The sequence below is a fragment of the Abrus precatorius genome, unplaced genomic scaffold (assembly GCF_003935025.1).
Source record: "Abrus precatorius isolate BTA unplaced genomic scaffold, Abrus_2018 Scaffold8, whole genome shotgun sequence".
In the NCBI taxonomy this organism is placed as follows: domain Eukaryota; kingdom Viridiplantae; phylum Streptophyta; class Magnoliopsida; order Fabales; family Fabaceae; genus Abrus; species Abrus precatorius.
Window position 1 is genome coordinate 27,661,005 of NW_020874428.1, and position 19,517 is coordinate 27,680,521.

The 19,517-nt window shown below is 29.6% G+C and overlaps 4 protein-coding genes across 5 annotated transcripts; 3 read left to right on the forward strand and 1 right to left on the reverse strand.

Annotated features, from left to right (window-relative positions):
* The first annotated feature begins 3,764 nt into the window (after window positions 1-3,764).
* On the forward strand, window positions 3,765-5,297 carry LOC113848287 (polygalacturonase-like). Its single transcript, XM_027477741.1, has 4 exons — window positions 3,765-3,890; window positions 4,001-4,312; window positions 4,408-4,926; window positions 5,079-5,297. Exons 1-4 carry the CDS (start codon window positions 3,765-3,767, stop codon window positions 5,295-5,297), a joined length of 1,176 nt encoding a protein of 391 aa, XP_027333542.1.
* A 3,815-nt stretch (window positions 5,298-9,112) lies between these two features.
* LOC113848279 (polygalacturonase-like) lies at window positions 9,113-10,638 on the forward strand. Its single transcript, XM_027477734.1, has 4 exons — window positions 9,113-9,238; window positions 9,343-9,654; window positions 9,750-10,268; window positions 10,420-10,638. Exons 1-4 carry the CDS (start codon window positions 9,113-9,115, stop codon window positions 10,636-10,638), a joined length of 1,176 nt encoding a protein of 391 aa, XP_027333535.1.
* Window positions 10,639-13,760: 3,122 nt separating this feature from the next.
* Window positions 13,761-15,268, forward strand: LOC113848224 (polygalacturonase-like). Its single transcript, XM_027477636.1, has 4 exons — window positions 13,761-13,880; window positions 13,973-14,284; window positions 14,380-14,898; window positions 15,050-15,268. The coding sequence occupies exons 1-4, from the start codon at window positions 13,761-13,763 to the stop codon at window positions 15,266-15,268; spliced, it is 1,170 nt and encodes a 389-aa protein (XP_027333437.1).
* Window positions 15,269-15,452: 184 nt separating this feature from the next.
* LOC113874901 (NAD(P)H-dependent 6'-deoxychalcone synthase-like) lies at window positions 15,453-17,688 on the reverse strand. 2 transcript variants are annotated; one of them, XM_027513159.1, is made up of 4 exons: window positions 17,313-17,688; window positions 16,767-17,013; window positions 16,271-16,450; window positions 15,453-16,125 (listed from the first exon to the last, which is right to left on the reverse strand). In XM_027513159.1, the coding sequence occupies exons 1-4, from the start codon at window positions 17,684-17,686 to the stop codon at window positions 15,919-15,921; spliced, it is 1,008 nt and encodes a 335-aa protein (XP_027368960.1). In that variant the 5' UTR covers window positions 17,687-17,688; the 3' UTR covers window positions 15,453-15,918. The 2 variants fall into 2 exon arrangements, with proteins under 2 accessions (XP_027368960.1, XP_027368961.1); XM_027513160.1 differs by having other exon boundaries at window positions 15,538-16,167; window positions 17,313-17,683.
* Between the last annotated feature and the right edge of the window lie 1,829 nt (window positions 17,689-19,517).

Genomic DNA, 19,517 nt, shown 5'->3' on the forward strand with positions numbered 1-19,517 from the left:
AGAGCATGGAAGGACAGACTCTTATATGTAGCAGGAGTGTACCATGTAAGGGTAAAACTGAATAAACTATAAACAATCTGTTTTATTATGATCCGGATGTCATTTAATTAAAGATGTCTTATAAAATAGAGCAGAGAAAGTATTATCAAATGGGAAATTATATTTATACTTTATTATGTAATAAATAAAATAAATAAGAAAATAGTGATTATAGAAAGTGTTGTATAAAATAAATTATTGAAAACATTTTACTATTGTATTTGCTTTTCATTAAAAATTAGTATTTATATGTTTGATATCATAGGCAAAACATTTGTTATACAAGGATCAATTAAATTTTTTGACAGACTATATGAAAAATTATTGGTTATATTTTTAAAGGGTCACAAATCAAATTATTTTTAAAAATAAATGGCTTCTTCTTAATTTGTCTTATTTATACAGTGAATGTGAGAGTAATCTCAATTCATTTGAGTTAGCAGATATTTGGAGCAATTTTTTTAACACAATATTTAATATAATATTTTTTATTAATAAAATTTTATGTATGCCTTACTTGAATGTAACTGATAGAGATGATCCTTATTGGATCTTATCTTTTGGGAATGGAAAAGGATGAATGGTTTTTTTATTATTTCAGCAAAAAATAAGAATGCTAATCAAACCTAGTTGCTCATTTTTATTTTTAAGTTGCTATCATGACCAGAAATTATACATTAAACTTATTTCCACTACGCCAGAATGGAGATGTGAGAGCCGTTCCATTTTAATTTAAGAGCGTTTAGAACTGTTCTAAAATCTTGCGCTATCTGATGTGTTATATTTAAGAGAGCGGTTAAACAATTGCTCTTAAAACTTAAGATTAGAGACCGGTAAGTATAAATGTAGACCGCGAATCTGAAATTTGAAATTGATTTTTTTTTTTTAGTTTTCTGATGCAAAGTAAAATTAATTTATTATTACGTTTAAATCAAAATTTAAAATTAATTTCTTTGAGTTTTCTTCATTTTTATCACAAATCAAAATTGAATCTTGAATTTATACATTTGGTGTTAACCAAACAGTCCATATCTATATGAACCAAACATAAAAAAGAAAAAAAGAAAAAATTAGTAGGATAATTTTTAACGTTAATAGAAAGAAAAAAGAAAGGAAGAGAATAGATGATTCACTGTTAACAAAGAAAAGAAGAAAAAAAGAAAGAATGAAAAAGTATCTACACATGTGAAAAAAAAATCAATTTATTAGCGTAGAAAATATGAAGAGAGCATGCTAACAAAGAATAAAGAGGTACCTACAGATATTGAAAAAATTAATTGTTAGCACATAAAAGATGAAGAGAGCAGGCTAACAGAGAATGAAGAGATACTTACAAATGTGGAAAAAAAACTAATTTGTTAGTGAGAGAAGATAAAGAGAGTAGATTAATAGAAAAGATAAAGAGAACATAAGAGAGCAGAGAAGATGAAAAAAACTTATAGTAAAAGAGACTAACTTTGTTAGCTAAGAAGAAGAAATGCGTTGAGCTTGTTTCATTTATAAATAATTTTAATGACTTTAGAGAACGGTTCTTTATTAATCACTCTCCAATATGTGACTTTAGAGAGCAGTTAATATAGAACTGCTTTCAGAAGTATAGTTCTGAGAGCCGCTCTCAAAAGTATAGATCTGAGAGCGGTTAATAGAGAATCGCTCTCTAAATGTATAGTTACAAAGTTATTTTTACTAACTGCTATCTAAGTTAACACTTCAAAAACTCATTTCTGGCATAACATTCACTAATTTGCTATCGTTAACCATAAATTTTAGATGATTGTTGACTCTTTGTATATTTTTTTACTTAAAACCATAAAATGGTTGTTAAAACTTAAATGATATCAACAATATTGTAGATCATGTACAGAATAGAAATGACAAGGTTTCCTACAGGAATATGTGGCAAGTATTTTGAAGAATAGAAGTGTATTGAAGACTTAAATCTTCAATTGCTGAAACGAGGTGATTTGAGATTTCTGCACAACAGTTTGAGTAAAAGTGAAGGGTTATGTTAGGTCTTCGGATAATTATCACAAAATTTGTCGAAATCTTTTATATAACTTACATGATATTATGTTAGGACTAAATTGTTATTAGAAATTAAGCAATGCGCTATATGACTTAAAGTATAGATTTTCATGTTAGTAGTGAATGTTAGATTTTAAAGAAATAACGTGAACAAAAAATTACAAATAACAAAAATGAAAATGTTAAGGTAGATAAATGGACATATGAAGAATATTGAAGTAACACATATAGTGATTTAGTCGTATGCAAATAAAACCTTTAATAGCGTTATAAAGGAGAGTAGATTGCATGACTCTTAGTCCGTTAAAAAAAATTATAAAAATATGAAGTTATTAAATGAGATATTTTAATTAATAAAATTTTTAAAATTTTATTTTTATAGAGCTTAATAGAGTTATACGATTCACCTAACCGACTTTACTTAATGAGATAAAGTTTGGTAACGGTGTTGTTGTATAGTTATTTGAATTGCTTGCATAAATATATATATATATATATATATATATATATATATTAAATACTAATCATTTGTTAAAAAAATTTAAATTTTTAAAAAAAATATTAATCATGAATACAATTTAACCGTAATTTTAAATGTATTTTTAATATAATTTTTTATTACATTTTTTATTTTTTAATTTATTAACCATTTATCTTAAGACATTGATTAGAAAAATCTTGTATTCTTGAATTTATGGTATACTTTTAAAATTCTATATTTCTGAGTTATACTTTAATGTTATGGTTAACGAAGACTACTGCGTAATCTAAAATTAGTTTGATTTCATACCCTAAAACTTTTAGTATACTTTATGTTACAACGTATAAAAATTAATTTGTCATATTATATTAATAAATTTTAATGATAGTATCAAAGAGATATAAAATAATTTAGAAAAGAGAAGTAACAGTCTAATGAGACGGACATTTTCCTGTGAAATACGTTCTTTCAAAAGTAAAAAAGTTAAATTTATAATACAAAGATAAAATTATAAATATAATTATTTTTTAATATTCATAAGCTATTCTATTTAATTCCTCCAAATTGTTTACTTTGATAAAGATGAAATCTTAAGAATAAATTAGTCATGGAAATCAAATATAGATGTAGCTATATATTATTTATAATAACATAAATCTGTTGAAAACATGTATACATGTCATTTATCGGCTAATCAGTTATAATAATTATTTATTATTTTAACAAATTTCAAACTAAACTCTTAAACTAATATTCTTCTTCTTATTATTTTCACTAAAAGGAGGATGAACTTGATTTATACCTCAATTAGTTGGACATGGTGACAAGTTAAGTTTATGGTTGATAAAGGGATGTTACTACTGAGGGTACTCTTTCTTGCTCAAAGTAATGACAATTCGTTATTTGTTCTTCAATATGTAAGTCTAATTTCGGCTTTCCAAGAATTACAGACTAAATCTTAAGTCATTCTGCGAATTATATTGGTAAAGGTTATATAAGGCAAATTGGTTACAAATTAGTGTTATCTAATGAATTGCCATTAATAGCGATCGACAAGCTCAACCACACCATTTGCATGGACGAAATTACTTTGTAGTACTTTGTTTACATTGTTAGCGGCTTTAAGCTTCACAATTCAAATATAAATACTGTTCCACAGTATTTTAGAAACAACATTCATTGTTTAGAAGTGCAAAAACAAAGTTCAACAGTAATCAACATGACCATGAAGTTGAACATTGCGACGATTACATTGTTCTTGTTGCTGGCTATCTTTGGTATAGCCCAGTCAACTATCATTAATATAAACAAATTTGGTGGAAAACCAAACACAGATATAACACAGGTAAAATTCTATTGAATATACTCAAAATTCAAATATTAGAAAACTACATTGATTATCATTATAATTGTTGTTGTTATCTTGCATTTGATTTTCATTTTGTATGTGTTAAGGCTTTCACGAGTGCTTGGAAAGTAGCATGTGTATCAACAACTCCAAGCAAAATTCTGATTCCACGTGGGACATACAGGATGAATGAAATAGATGTAAAAGGTCCTTGTAAGGCTCCCATTGAAGTTCAAGTTGATGGAACCATTCAAGCACCAGCTGACCCAAATGCACTCCACGATGCTTATCAATGGGTCAAATTTGGATATGTTGACTTTTTAACCATATCAGGTAAAGGCACTTTTGATGGTCAAGGGGCAAGATCTTGGAAAGAAAATGACTGTGGAACAAACAAGAATTGCAAGAGGCGTTCCATGGTAAGGAAATAATATGTAGCCATTTGACTATTGTCATATAACTGCATATTTACATAACATGCTAATGTATTGAGTTTCATGTGAAATGTCAACAGAATTTTGGTTTCAACTTCATAAAGCATTCAATTATTCGCGACATAACTTCTAAGGACAGCAAAAATTTTCATGTCAATGTTTTGGGGTGCACCAATGTCACATTTGATGGCTTCATCGTCAGTGCTCCTGGTAACAGCATCAACACCGATGGGATCCACTTGGGAAGATCAACTGATGTGAAAATTCTTAACACCAACATTGCAACGGGTGATGATTGTATCTCAATCGGAGATGGCAGCAGACAAATAACTATTCAAAACGTGAATTGTGGACCTGGCCATGGCATTAGTGTTGGAAGCCTTGGAAAGTATGTAAATGAAGAGTCTGTGGAACATCTTTTAGTCAAGAATTGCACCTTGACAAATACTGACAATGGTATAAGGATCAAGACATGGCCTAGTGCCCCAGGAACTTCTCCCATTACTGATATGCATGTTGAAGATATTACAATGGTTAATGTCTTGAACCCAATTATCATTGACCAAGAGTACTGTCCTTGGAATCAATGTTCAAAGCAGGTACACGTTTAACCAAGAGCTATCTTAAAATTAAAACATATCTTTATTCATTACCCTCTTTATAATCATGCTAGAGTTTCTATTCTTTAAATTTCAAACAACTAATATTCTAATCCTTAATCTTATTTTGGTTTATGGTTGCAATGGCTTAGATTCCCTCAAAAATAAAGATAAGTAAAATTGTGTTCAAGAATATTAAGGGCACATCAAAGAGCAAGGAAGGAGTGACTCTTGTATGCAGCAGGGGTGTACCATGTGAGGGTGTGCAACTGATTGATGTTGCTCTTACATTCAATGGAGCTCCAACAGTTGCTAAATGTTCTAATGTCAGGCCCATAGTTAGCGGAAAGGCTCCCGTTTGTGCAGCTTAAGATGTTATTTTTTATTATATTTATTTTGGTTTTTTTATTTGTAAATAACCAAGTCCTCTTGTAAAGTGAGGATGAGGACTAGTTGAAGACCCTACTGAACAAGCGATTTTTGTTTTATACAATGTTAGTGTACTATTTTTATTTTTATATGTAAGTCTTATTTAAAGACAAATATTTGAGACAGTCATATTAGTCGCTGTTGCATATTGCAATGCATCCTTCCTCACTCCCTTTTGAAATAGTATATTCTATTTAAATTACATTATCTATACTAAGGTAATATTTTCAAGAATATTAACGGCACAACAGAGAGCATGGAAGGACAGACTCTTATATGTAGCAGGAGTGTACCATGTAAGGGTAAAACTGAATAAATTATAAACAATCTGTTTTATTATGATTCTGATGTCATTTAATTAAAGATGTCTTATAAAATAGAGCAGAGAAAGTATTATCAAATGGGAAATTATATTTATACTTTATTATGTAATAAATAAAATAAATAAGAAAATAGTGATTATAGAAAGTGTTGTATAAAATAAATTATTGAAAACATTTTACTATTGTATTTGCTTTCTATTAAAAACTAGTATTTATTTGTATAATATCGTAGGCAAAACATTTGTTATATAAGGATCAATTAAATTTTTTGACAGACTATATGAAAAAATAGTGATTATTTTTTTAAACGATCACAAAATCAAATTATTTTTAAAAATAAATGGCATTTGCTTAATTTTTCTAATTTGAATTTTAATCTTTAAGGAGGATAATTTTTTTCCTTAATTATTTATACAGTGAATGTGAGAGCAATCTCAATTTATTTGAGTTAGCTGATATTTCCAGCAATTTTTTTAACACAATATTTAATATAATATTTTATAAATAAAATTTTATGTATGACTTACTTAAATGTAACTGATAGAGATGATCCTTGTTGAGTCTTATCTTTTGGGAATGGAAAAGGATGAATGGTTTTTTTATTATTTCAGCAGAAAATAAGAATGCTAATCAAACCTAGTTGCTTATTTTTATTTTTAAGTTGTCATCATGACAGGAATTTATACATTGAACTTACTTCACTAATTTGCTATTATTAACAAGAAATTTTAGGTGATTGCTGATGCTTTGTATCTTTTTAACCAACGACCATAAAATTGCTTACAGGAATGGCTGTTAAAACTTAAATGATATCGACAATATGTAGATCATGTACAAAATAGAAATGACAAGGTTTGCTACAGGAATATGTGGCAAGTATTTCAAAGAACTGAAGTGTATTGAAGACTTAAGTCTTCAAATGCTGAAACGAGGTGATTTGGGCTTCCTGCACAACAGCGAAAAAAATAATAATAATTAAAAATAATAATAACTAAGTTATTTAGAGTATTCTAACTTTGTCTATAGCCTCGTGCCCGTCTGAAGCTCTAAGTAAATGAGAAGGGTTGTGTTAAGTCTTCGGACCGTGAACATAAAATTTGTTGATATTACGATATTATGTTAGGACTAAATTGTTACAGGGAAGTAATGCATTTTATGGCTTAAGTATAGAACTTCATATTGTTATATGAATAGCTATCCTATATAGTAATAAATGTTAGATTTTAAAGAAACAATGTGAATAAAAAATTACAAATAACAGAAATGAAAATGTTAAAGGTAGATAAATGGAGACACCAAAGAGAATATGATATAAAATAATAATATAAGAGATAATATTAAAGTAGTATATCTAATGATTCGGTTATGCATAAAGAAAACTTTTAGCAGCGTCATAAAAGAGAGTAGATTATATGACTTTTAGTCCATTAAAAAAGAATTGAAAAAAACTAAAAAAAACTGAAGTTATTAAATGAGATGTTTTAGTTAATTAGATTTTAAAATTTTTTTTTTATAGAGCTTATGGTGCGGTGTGATTCACGTAACCGATGAGATAAAATTTGGTGATGGTGTTGTTGTATAATTATTTGGATTGTTTGCTATATAGTAATCATTTGTAAAAAAAATTTAAATTTTTTTAAAATGATCATAAATACAACTTTAATATGATTTTTATTACATTTTTAATTTATTAAACATTTATCTTACGACATTGATTAGAAAAACCTTTTATCTTATATTAGTAAAGTGCTCTTGAATTTATGGTATGCTTTTAAAATTCTATATTTCTGAGTTATACCTTAATGGTATGGTTGACGAAGACTACTACGGTAGTCTAAAATTAGTTTGATTTCATAACCTAAAACTAATTTAGTAGTCTTATTTTATGCTGATGAGCATATCTTATGTTACAACATATAAAAATTAATTTGACATACTATATTACTAAATTTTAATGATAGTATCGAAGAAAAGTTGAATACGTGTTGAGCTTTTTAAAATTAGCAACGATCAAGAAAGGCTAGAAATCAATGTTTGTGATATGGTCAATAACAATTTAAAGTATTTAGAGACATAGGAATGACATTATTTTTAAACAGAACATTGTAGATGTAAATTTGGTTGTGGGGAACAGTAAAAGAAAATTATAAAATGCTTTGTATAGCCACACAACTTCATCATGCTTCTCACTCAATGCATGGATTTTGTAACTCATCGCGTCTTTGTCCCTTGTACTACCTAAGTAAATACTAAAAAGAATGTGGAGTTATGAATTATTGGATTCTCTGCTTCGTTCAAAGATAGAAAATTATAATTCATATTATTTAAGAGATTATGATTTGTATGTTCAGCATAGTTATTAGATAATACAAAAGACATCAACAATTAGCTTTTGGTATAGGAGATATACTCTACTCTACTTGGCATCTCCTTCCTTCAGCAGTGACACTGATCTTAAAAGAGTGAATGCGTCATGATAAACTTTTAAGATGTGTAATCAACATGTACAAAGTTGTAATGTGAGTACAATTTATTTGTACTCAATTGTTTATTATAATATATGTTACATTTGCTTATAAAAAATAGTAGTATGGAAGAGTAATAAAATAGTTTAGAAAAAAGAAGTAACAATTTAATGAGAAGGACATTTTTTCTTTGAAATACGTTCTTTCAAAAGTAAAAAAATTAAATTTATAATACAAAGATGGATATTATAAATATAATTCTTTTTTAAATATTCATAAGCTATTATATTTAATTCCTCCAAATTGTTTACTTTGATAAAGATGAAATCTTAAGAGAAAATTAGTCATGACAATCAAACATAGATGTAGCTATATATTACTTATAATAACATAAATATGTTGAAAACTTGTATACATGTCATTTGTTGGTCAGTTATAATAATTATTTATCATTTTAACAAATTTCAAACTAAGTTCTTAAATTAATCTTCTTCTTCTTATTATTATTATTATAATTTTCACTGGGAGGAGGATGAACTTAATTTATACCTCAATTAGCTGGACATGGTGACAAGTTAAGTTTATTGTTGATTAAAGGATGTTACTACGGAGGTACTCTTTCCTGCTCAAACTAATGACAATTCGTTATTTGTTCTTCAATATGTAACTCTAATTTCGGCTTTCCAAGAATTACAAAGACAAAATCTTAAGTCATTCTGCGAATTATATTGGTAAAGGTTATATCAGGCAAATTGGTTACAAATTAGTGTTATCTAATGAATTGCCATTAATAGCGATCGACAAGCTCAACCACACCATTTGCATGGACGAAATTACTTTGTAGTACTTTGTTTACATAGTTAGCGGCTTTAAGCTTCACAATTCAAATATAAATACTGTTCCACAGTATTTTAGAAACAACATTCATTGTTTAGAAGTGCAAAAAAACAAAGTTCAACAGTAATCAACATGACCATGAAGTTGAACATTGCGACGATTACATTGTTCTTGTTGCTGGCTATCTTTGGTATAGCCCAGTCAACTATCATTAATATAAACAAATTTGGTGGAAAACCAAACACAGATATAACACAGGTAAAATTCTATTGAATATACTCAAAATTCAAATATTAGAAAACTATATTGATGATTATTATTGTTGTTAGCTTGCATTTGATTTTCATTTTGTATGTGTTAAGGCTTTCACGAGTGCCTGGAAAGAAGCATGTGTATCAACAACTCCAAGCAAAATTCTGATTCCACGTGGGACATACAGGATGAATGAAATAGATGTAAAAGGTCCTTGTAAGGCTCCCATTGAAGTTCAAGTTGATGGAACCATTCAAGCACCAGCTGACCCAAATGCACTCCACGATGCTTATCAATGGGTCAAATTTGGATATGTTGACTTTTTAACCATATCAGGTAAAGGCACTTTTGATGGTCAAGGGTCAAGATCTTGGAAAGAAAATGACTGTGGAACAAACAAGAATTGCAAGAGGCGTTCCATGGTAAGGAAATAATATGTAGCCATTTGAATATTGTCATATAACTGCATATTTACATAACATGCTAGTGTATTGAGTTTCCTGTGAAATGTCAACAGAATTTTGGTTTCAACTTCATAAAGCATTCAATTATTCGCGACATAACTTCTAAGGACAGCAAAAATTTTCATGTCAATGTTTTGGGGTGCACCAATGTCACATTTGATGGCTTCATCGTCAGTGCTCCTGGTAACAGCATCAACACCGATGGGATCCACTTGGGAAGATCAACTGATGTGAAAATTCTTAACACCAACATTGCAACGGGTGATGATTGTATCTCAATCGGAGATGGCAGCAGACAAATAACTATTCAAAACGTGAATTGTGGACCTGGCCATGGCATTAGTGTTGGAAGCCTTGGAAAGTATGTAAATGAAGAGTCTGTGGAACATCTTTTAGTCAAGAATTGCACCTTGACAAATACTGACAATGGTATAAGGATCAAGACATGGCCTAGCGCCCCAGGAACTTCTCCCATTACTGATATGCATGTTGAAGATATTACAATGGTTAATGTTTTGAACCCAATTATTATTGACCAAGAATACTGTCCATGGAATCAATGCTCAAAGCAGGTACACGTTTAACCGAGAGCTATCTTAAAATTAAAATATATTTGTATTCATTAGCCTCTTTATAATCATGCTAGAGTTTCTATTCTTTAAATTTCAAACAACTAATCTTTCAATCCTTAATCTTATTTTTGTGTATGGTTGAATGGCTTAGGTTCCATCAAAAATAAAGATAAGTAAGATTGTGTTCAAGAATATTAAGGGCACATCAAAGAGCAAGGAAGGAGTGACTCTTGTATGCAGCAGGGGTGTACCATGTGAGGGTGTGCAACTGATTGATGTTGCTCTTACATTCAATGGAGCTCCAACAGTTGCTAAATGTTCTAATGTCAAGCCCATAGTTACTGGAAAGGCTCCCGTTTGTTCAGCTTAAGATGTAATTCTGGTTTATATTTATTTTGGTTTTGTCATTTGTATATAGGCAAGCCCTCCTTATAAAGTGAGGATGAGGACTAGTTGAAGACCCTATTGAATAAGCGATCTTGTTTGTTATAAAATTGGTGTAAAGTTTTTATTTGTATATGTAAGTCTTGTTTAAAGACAAATATTTAAGACTGTTTTTTAAATTATGGAAAAATTTTCATATTAGTCGCTGTTGCAAATTGCAATGCATCCTTCTTCACTCCCTGTGGAAATAGTATATTCTATTTAAAATTACATTATCTATACTAAGGTTATATTTTGAAGAATATTAAGCGCATAACAAAGAGCAAGGAAGGACTGACTCTTATATGTAGCAGGAGTGTAGCATATGAGGGTAAAATGAACTATAAACAGCCTTTTTATTATGATTCCTATGTCATTTAAGTAAAGATGTCTTATAAAATAGAGCAGAGAAAGTATTATCAAATGGGAAATTATATTTATACTTTTTTGTGTAATAAATATAACAAATAAGGAGAAAGGTATATGATAAGAAAAAATTAAAAAAATATTATAGAAAGTGTATAAAATATTATAAATAATAAATCATTGAAAACATTTTAGTATTGTATTTACTTTCTATTGAAACTTAGTATTTATTTGTAAAATATCATAGGCAAAACATTTGTTATATAAGGATCAATTAAATTTTTTGAGAGATTGTATGAAAAAATATTGATTAATTTTTTAAACGATCACAAAATAAAATTATTTGTTAAAAATAATGGCATTTTCTTAATTTGTCTAATTTGATTTTAATCTTTAAGGAGGATAATTTTTTTTTTCTTAATTATTTATACAGTGAATGCATGTGTGAGAGAGTAATCTCAACTCATTTGAGTTAGCTGATATTTGCAGCAATTTTTTTAACACAATATTTAATATAATATTTTTTATAAATAAAATTTTATGTAGGACTTATTTAATTGTAACTGATAGAGATGATCCTTGTTGGATCTTATCTTTTGGGAATGGAAAGGGAAGAATGGTTTTTATTATTTCAGCAGAAAATAAGAATGCTAATCAAACCTAGTTGCTCATTTTTACTTTTAAGTTGCCATCATGACAGGAAATTTTACATTGAACTTACTTCACTAATTTGCTATCGTTAACAAGAAATTTTAGATGATTGCTGATGCTTTGTATCTTTTTTACCTACGACCATAAAATTGGTTACAGGAATAGCAGTTGAAACTTAAGGGATATCGACAATATTATATTAGATCATGTACAAAATAGAAATCACAAGGTTTCCTACGGGAATGTGGCAAGTATTTTGAAGAACAGAAGTGTATTGAAGACTTAAGTCTTCAATTGCTGAAACGAGGTGATTTGGGCTTCTTGTACAACAGCGAAACAATACCTCATAGTCAGTCTCACGCCTGACCAAAGGAGAAGGTTGCATTAGTTCTTCGATAGTCAACATAGAACTTGTTCAAGCTTTTTATATGATTTACACTCTATGATATTATGCTGACTAAATCGTTATATGGAAGTAACATGTTGTAAGACTTGAGTACAAAATTCTATATTATAATATAACTAGCTATCATGTAATGGTATTGAATGTTGGGCTTCTAAGAAATAATGTGAAATTTTTTTTTGACAAAAATAAGAATGCTAAGGTAGATACGTAGATATATAAGAACATAATATAAAAATGATAGCATGTCATAAAAGGTTGAAGTAACACTTATTATAAATTACATTACTCTTAATCCATTAAAGAATAATTGAAAATGACTCAAAAAATTTCAGACGAAATTATTAAACGAGGCATTTTAATTAATTAGATTCTAAAAATTTAATTTTTGATTGAGTTCAATAGCATTGTGTATTTCAGTCAACCAACCTCACCAATAAAATAAGATTTAGTAGTGGTGTTGTTGTATATAGTATTTTAGATTGCTTTCCTATTTATATATATTTTTAAAATACTAATCATTGGTTAAAAAAAATTTTAAAATATTTTGTTTTAAATGACCATAAATATAATTTTACTGTAATTTTAAGTATATTTTTATTACATTTTTTATTTTTTAATTTATTAACCATTTATCTTAAAATATTGATTAGAAAAATCTTTTATCTATATTAGTAAAATGCTCTTGAATTTATGATATACTTTTTAAATTCTATATTTCCAAGTAATACCTTAATGGTATGGTTGACGATTACGAAGTCTACTGTAGTCTAAAATTAGTTTGGTTTTATGACCTAAAAATAATTAATAGTCTTATTTTATGCTAATGAGTATACCTTATGTTACAACATATAAAAATTAATTTGACATACTATATTACTAAATTTTAATGGTAGTATCAAAGAGATATAGAATAGTTTAAAGAAGAGAAATAACAGTTTAATGAGAAGGACGATTTTTCTTTGAAATACGTTGTTGCAAAAGTAAAAAAATTAAATTTATAATGCAAAGATGGATATTATAAATATAATTATTTTTTAAATATTCACAAGCTATTATATTTAATTTCTCCAAATTGTTTACTTTAATAAAGATGTCATCTTAAGAGAAAATTAGTCATGACAAGATGTAGCTATATATTATTTATACTAACATAAATCTGTGGAAAACTTGTATACATGTCATTTGTATTATTATTATTATTATTATTATTATTATTATTATTATTACTATAACCGAAAGGAGGATGAACTTGACTTATGCCTCAATTAGCTGGACATGGTGACTAGTTAAGCTTATTGTTGATTAAAGGATGTTACTAAGTGAGGGTACTCCTTCTTGTTCAAAGTAATGACAATTCGTTATTTGCTCAAACCAAAATCAAGTCATTCTGCGAATTATTTTGGTACAGGTAATAAATGGCAAACTGGTTACAAATTAGTGTTAACTAATGAATTGCCATTAATAGTGATCGACAAGCTCAACCACACCATTTGCATGGACGAAATTACTTTGTAGTACTTTGTTTACATTGTTAGCGCCTTTAAGCTTCACAATTCAAATATAAATACTGTGGAACAGTATTTTAGAAGCAACATTCATCGATTAGAAGTGCAAGAAAACAAAGTTCAACAATAATCAGCATGAACATGAAGTCGAACACTGCAACAATTACATTGTTCCTGTTGTTGGCTATTTTTGGTATAGGCCAATCAACTGTCATTAATATAAATAAATTTGGTGGAAATCCAAACGCAGATATAACACGGGTAAAATCTTATTGAATTTACTCAATCCAAATGATTGAAAACGACATTGTTGTTGTTAGCTTATATTTGATTTTCATTTTGTACGGGTGAAGGCTTTCACGAGTGCCTGGAAAGAAGCATGTGTATCAACAACTCCAAGCAAAATTCTGATTCCAAGGGGAACATACAAGATGAATGAAATAGACGTAAAAGGTCCTTGTAAGGCTCCCATTGAAGTTCAAGTTGATGGAACCATTCAAGCACCAGCTGACCCAAATGCACTCCACGATGCTTATCAATGGGTCAAATTTGGATATGTTGACTTTTTAACCATATCAGGTAAAGGCACTTTTGATGGTCAAGGGTCAAGATCTTGGAAAGAAAATGACTGTGGAACAAACAAGAATTGCAAGAGGCGTTCCATGGTAAGGAAATAATATGTATCCATTTGAATATTGTCATATAACTGCATATTTACATAACATGCTAGTGTATTGAGTTTCCTGTGAAATGTCAACAGAATTTTGGTTTCAACTTCATAAAGCATTCAATTATTCGCGACATTACTTCTAAGGACAGCAAAAATTTCCATGTCAATGTTTTGGGGTGCACCAATGTCACATTTGATGGCTTCATCGTCAGTGCTCCTGGTAACAGCATCAACACCGATGGGATCCACTTGGGAAGATCAACTAATGTGAAAATTCTTAACACTAATATTGCAACGGGTGATGATTGTATCTCAATCGGAGATGGCAGCAGACAAATAACTATTCAAAACGTGAATTGTGGACCTGGCCATGGCATTAGTGTTGGAAGCCTTGGAAAGTATGTAAATGAAGAGTCTGTGGAACATCTTTTAGTCAAGAATTGCACCTTGACAAATACTGACAATGGTATAAGGATCAAGACATGGCCTAGTGCCCCAGGAACTTCTCCCATTACTGATATGCATGTTGAAGATATTACAATGGTTAATGTCTTGAACCCAATTATCATTGACCAAGAGTACTGTCCTTGGAATCAATGTTCAAAGCAGGTACACGTTTAACCAAGAGCTATCTTAAAATTAAATTATACTTGTATTCATTACCCTCTTTATAATCATACAAGAGTTTCTATTCTTTAAATTTCAAACAACTAATCTTTCAATCCTTAATCTTATTTTTGTTTATGGTTGCATGGCTTAGGTTCCATCAAAAATAAAGATAAGTAAGATTGTGTTCAAGAATATTAAGGGCACATCAAAGAGCAAAGAGGGAGTGACTCTTGTATGCAGCAGGGGTGTACCATGTGAGGGTGTGCAACTGATTGATGTTGCTCTTACATTCAATGGAGCTCCAACAGTTGCTAAATGTTCTAATGTCAAGCCCATAGTTACTGGAAAGGCTCCCGTTTGTGCAGCTTAAGATGTTATTTTTTATTATATTTATTTTGGTTTTTTATTTGTAAATAACCAATCCCTCTTGTAAAGTGAGGATGAGGACTAGTTGAAGACCCTATTGAACAAGCCATTTTTGTTTTATACAATGTTAGTGTACTATTTTTATTTTTATATGTAAGTCTTGTTTGAAGACAAATATTTGAGTCTGAGTTTAAAGTTATGGAAAATTTTCATATTAGTCGTTGTTGCAAATTGCAATACATCCTTCCTCACTCCCTTTAGAAGTAATATATTCTATATAAAATTACATTATCTATACTAAGGTAATATTTTCAAGAGTATTAAGGGCACAACAAAGGGCAAGGAACGACTGACTCATATGTTGCAGGAATGTACCATGTGAGGGTAAAACTGAATAAACTATAAACAGTCTGTTTTATTGGATTCATCTAGCTAGAATTACAACTAGAATACAACTTATTACACAATCTCGGACATGAAAGAAGAGCATAACAGTGCTGTAAACAAACTTCACAGAGAAAGTGAAACCAAGGATTTCAATATTGAGTTTTTTAAAACGGCATTTTAAAGAAAGGCTGTTTTTCAATGTTCAATACTTCATCCTTTTATTGTGTCCCAAACAAGGAAAATGAAATATTGAAGCTGATATTGTACTTAAGTTTCATCATCGAATATGTCAGGAATCGGGAATGCAGCTGGTCCGTATTTGAAACAACGGTCCTGTTTGATTTGGCTAATCTTTTCATAGTCATCTTTTGTGAGTGACCAATCAAATATCTCCATATTTTCCTTTAATCTCCCTTTATTACAACTCTGCGGTACGAAAGTCACACCTTGCTCATATAACCATCTAAGACATACCTATAACACCCCAAAGGATTGATTGTATTAGCATTCAAGTGGCTGCCAAAGTAAAGTTCAAAATTAAACCAAACCATGTGATACAGTGACAATTGTCATTTAAATTTAAAAGCAAAGGGGTAAATAAAAAATGAAAAATGGTAACCTGAGCAGCAGTTTTGCCATGAGCTTGTGCAATCTGCTTGGTCTGTTCACAGTCCATAACTTCATTGGTTCCCCATTTGGTCCCTCTGGATCCCAAAGGAGCATAAGCAGTTATGATTATACCCTTTTCCTTGCAGTATTCTCTTAGATTCTTTTGCTGCCAAACAAGATTCATCTCCACCTTTTTGGAGTGCACAGTTCAACATACAGTGAGAACTAATATGAATGAAATAAATAAAGGGTCTTGCTTGAGGATATCAATCAATAGAAAATTTTTATATTGAAAATTGCAAAGAAAACTTATTATCAGATTTTTTAATGAAAAAACTTTATTTTAAATTTTTAATCACATTGTTTTATAGTTAGGGAATGAATTATCACGCTTTATAATGTAAAACACATATTTCAATAAAAATATATAATTCAGATTAATTTTAGTGCACATCTCAGAAATATTTAACAAATGAAAATTAATTTTAAACAAAATGGGAACATACTTGATTGACAGAAGGAGGTATAGTAGCAAAAGAGAGTAGATTTTGGAGTTTCTTGCAAGAGAAATTGCTGACTCCAATTGATTTTGTGAGGCCCAAATTATGACATTCTTCCATTGCTTCCCACACACCCTTTAAGTCAAATGGCGTCAATTGCTCTTCAGCATAAGGCCAATTATCCGAGTTTCCAGGTTTCGCACTCATGGGCCAATGGATTAAATAAAGGTCCAAATAATCTAATTTAAGAGCTCTGCATCAATTGGATATCCCCATGCAGTCACGAATCATACTTTTAAATTAATAAACTTACCAAAATATACGTGACAATATATAGGAGAAAAATCACGTTGTTCAATAAAAATTGAAGTTTCATTCGTGTGTGATGAAATTTAATGGGCTACTTTTATTATACAAATTATTACAGTAAAACTCAATTCTAATTGTAAAACAGCAAAAACAAAGTTTTATTCATATTATATATTTCACTATAAAAAACAAATGGACTAATTAGATGTAAAAGGAAAGAAAGAAAAAAGCGAGGAGGCATACTGAAGTGATTTGCGTAGAGTAGGAAGAACAAGATGAGGATGATTATCGCTGCACCAGAGCTTGGAAGTGATGAAAAGGTCGTCTCTAGAGGATATGAGACCAAGTTGAAGAGCTTCAGCGATGGCTTCTCCAAGAGCATGCTCTGACCCATAAAGTGTTGCAGTGTCGAAGTGTCTGTAACCCACTTTCATAGCCTCTATAATTGCAGCTTTTACCACATCGCCATCGTTAAGCGCCCCACCAGTGCCAAGTCCTATCACCGGCATGCTAATCGGGTTCGATTTCGAGGATAGTTGTAACACAACTTTTGGGGCAAACGTTGTTCCAGACATCATCGTACGCCTGCAAATTTTCTCCCTCGAGTACGTATTCATCTTCTTTAGGTAGCAATATTTATAGTTTTTTATTTATTTAATTTTTTAAATTAAAATATAAAAAGTGTGTGTACCGAAAAATTACGCGTCACGACTCTGCTTTTTGGTCAACTATCTGTGCTTACCTTAAACACGCAAAGGGACAATAAGTCAAAATATTTTAGGAAGAATGATTTGCATTATTTTCTCTGCATGAAAATTATGAAAGAGGCTTTTTTATTTAATTAATATATATTTAGAAATTAATTCTTAAAATAATATTTGTTTAATATTAATTTTTTATCTAGTCTAATATTTTGTCATATTAATAGGAATATTAATCATACACCAACTATAACTATTCTTTTAATTATTTTTTAATACTCTATCCGTTGGAGTAAGTGACTGGGTTTTTAATTATCAAACTCAAAGAGACTATAGTTCATTTTTTTATTATTATTTAAGACTGTTGGTCACGTTTAGTCGATACTAATCCGTCTAGGGGCGACTAAACCCACCATCGTTTTACGCGCGTGAGTTTCACACCTTTTCCATGAGTTGCAGCGCACCCGTGCCACGGTTTCTTATGCCAATTGCCTTGTTACAAATTTTGTAGCAAGTAATTCAATTCTATGAGAAGGAGCGTGTCATGCACGCTCAGATTTCAGAGTGCGGTCGAATCGCCACATATTGGGGAGGTAGGGTCCACAAGCAGTGGTTTTGAATGAAAATAATCGTAAAAAAAGATTCCTGGTTTTTGGGAATTGGAGAAAACCGAAGACCGGTTTCTGGATTTGGGGTTGGGACTGAGGGCGGGCGCAGCTGAGGAAACTAGAAGAGAGACCAAGTCACATGAGCTAATGTGGAAGTGGTTGGAAACGTAGTGTGTAAAATAATAATAAAAAAATAACTATCGTTTTCTTACCTCCCTTATTATTATTATTATTAGTTTAATTTTCATTTTTCACATATCACTTATTATACTAGTATCAGCTTAATATGATAAAACTAATTATATGTTAAAATTAATTATAACTTCAGAGGGAAAAATAATAATTTCCTATAAAATAATATGACCACGGATTTTAAGTTGAGTTAAAAAAAATAAAATTAATTCAAACCAATAAATTGAAATGTTGAAATTACTTAAAATATTTTACTTTAATTCAATTATATGAATTCGGATTGAGTTATTAAGTTACCTAATATTAAAAATAAACTATTGAAAATAAATTTTTGAAAAAGTGAAGTTAAAACAAGTCAAATTGAATAGTTTTAAATATTTTTTTAAAATTAAATTAACAGTTATAATTTTTTTAATATTTTAAAATTATTAACTGTTATTTATCCATATAAATTTAATAATGTTAATTATTTCACATGTAATAATATCCTTTTAATTTATAAATCACAATAAAAATTATCTAATTTTAAAATCAAAGATCCGTAGAGTTTTTATCCTACCCAACTAGATTTTTCGGTTTTGTATTTGATAGGTTTATAGATCTTCGTCAACTTGTAATGTGAAAATTTCTAAAACAATCTAATAAAGCAAGTGGATTGAACCAAAAAAAAAAAAACAAGTGGACAAGTTTGGACATCCCCTTTCTCACTAATCAGTCTAATTTCACATAATAAAAATAGTATGTCCACTCCGACGGAAAATAATTCCTTAGTATACGTCCATCTAATTTGTCATATTTCCACAAATTTCCGTATATGGATTTCACTGCAATTTCCCCAAATCCCTATTTTCTCATTTAGTCTCTACAATCCGAGTTACATATAAACACAATCTCTGGTATTTAATCACATCAATCACTTTAATACAATTTAGACACTACAAATAGTT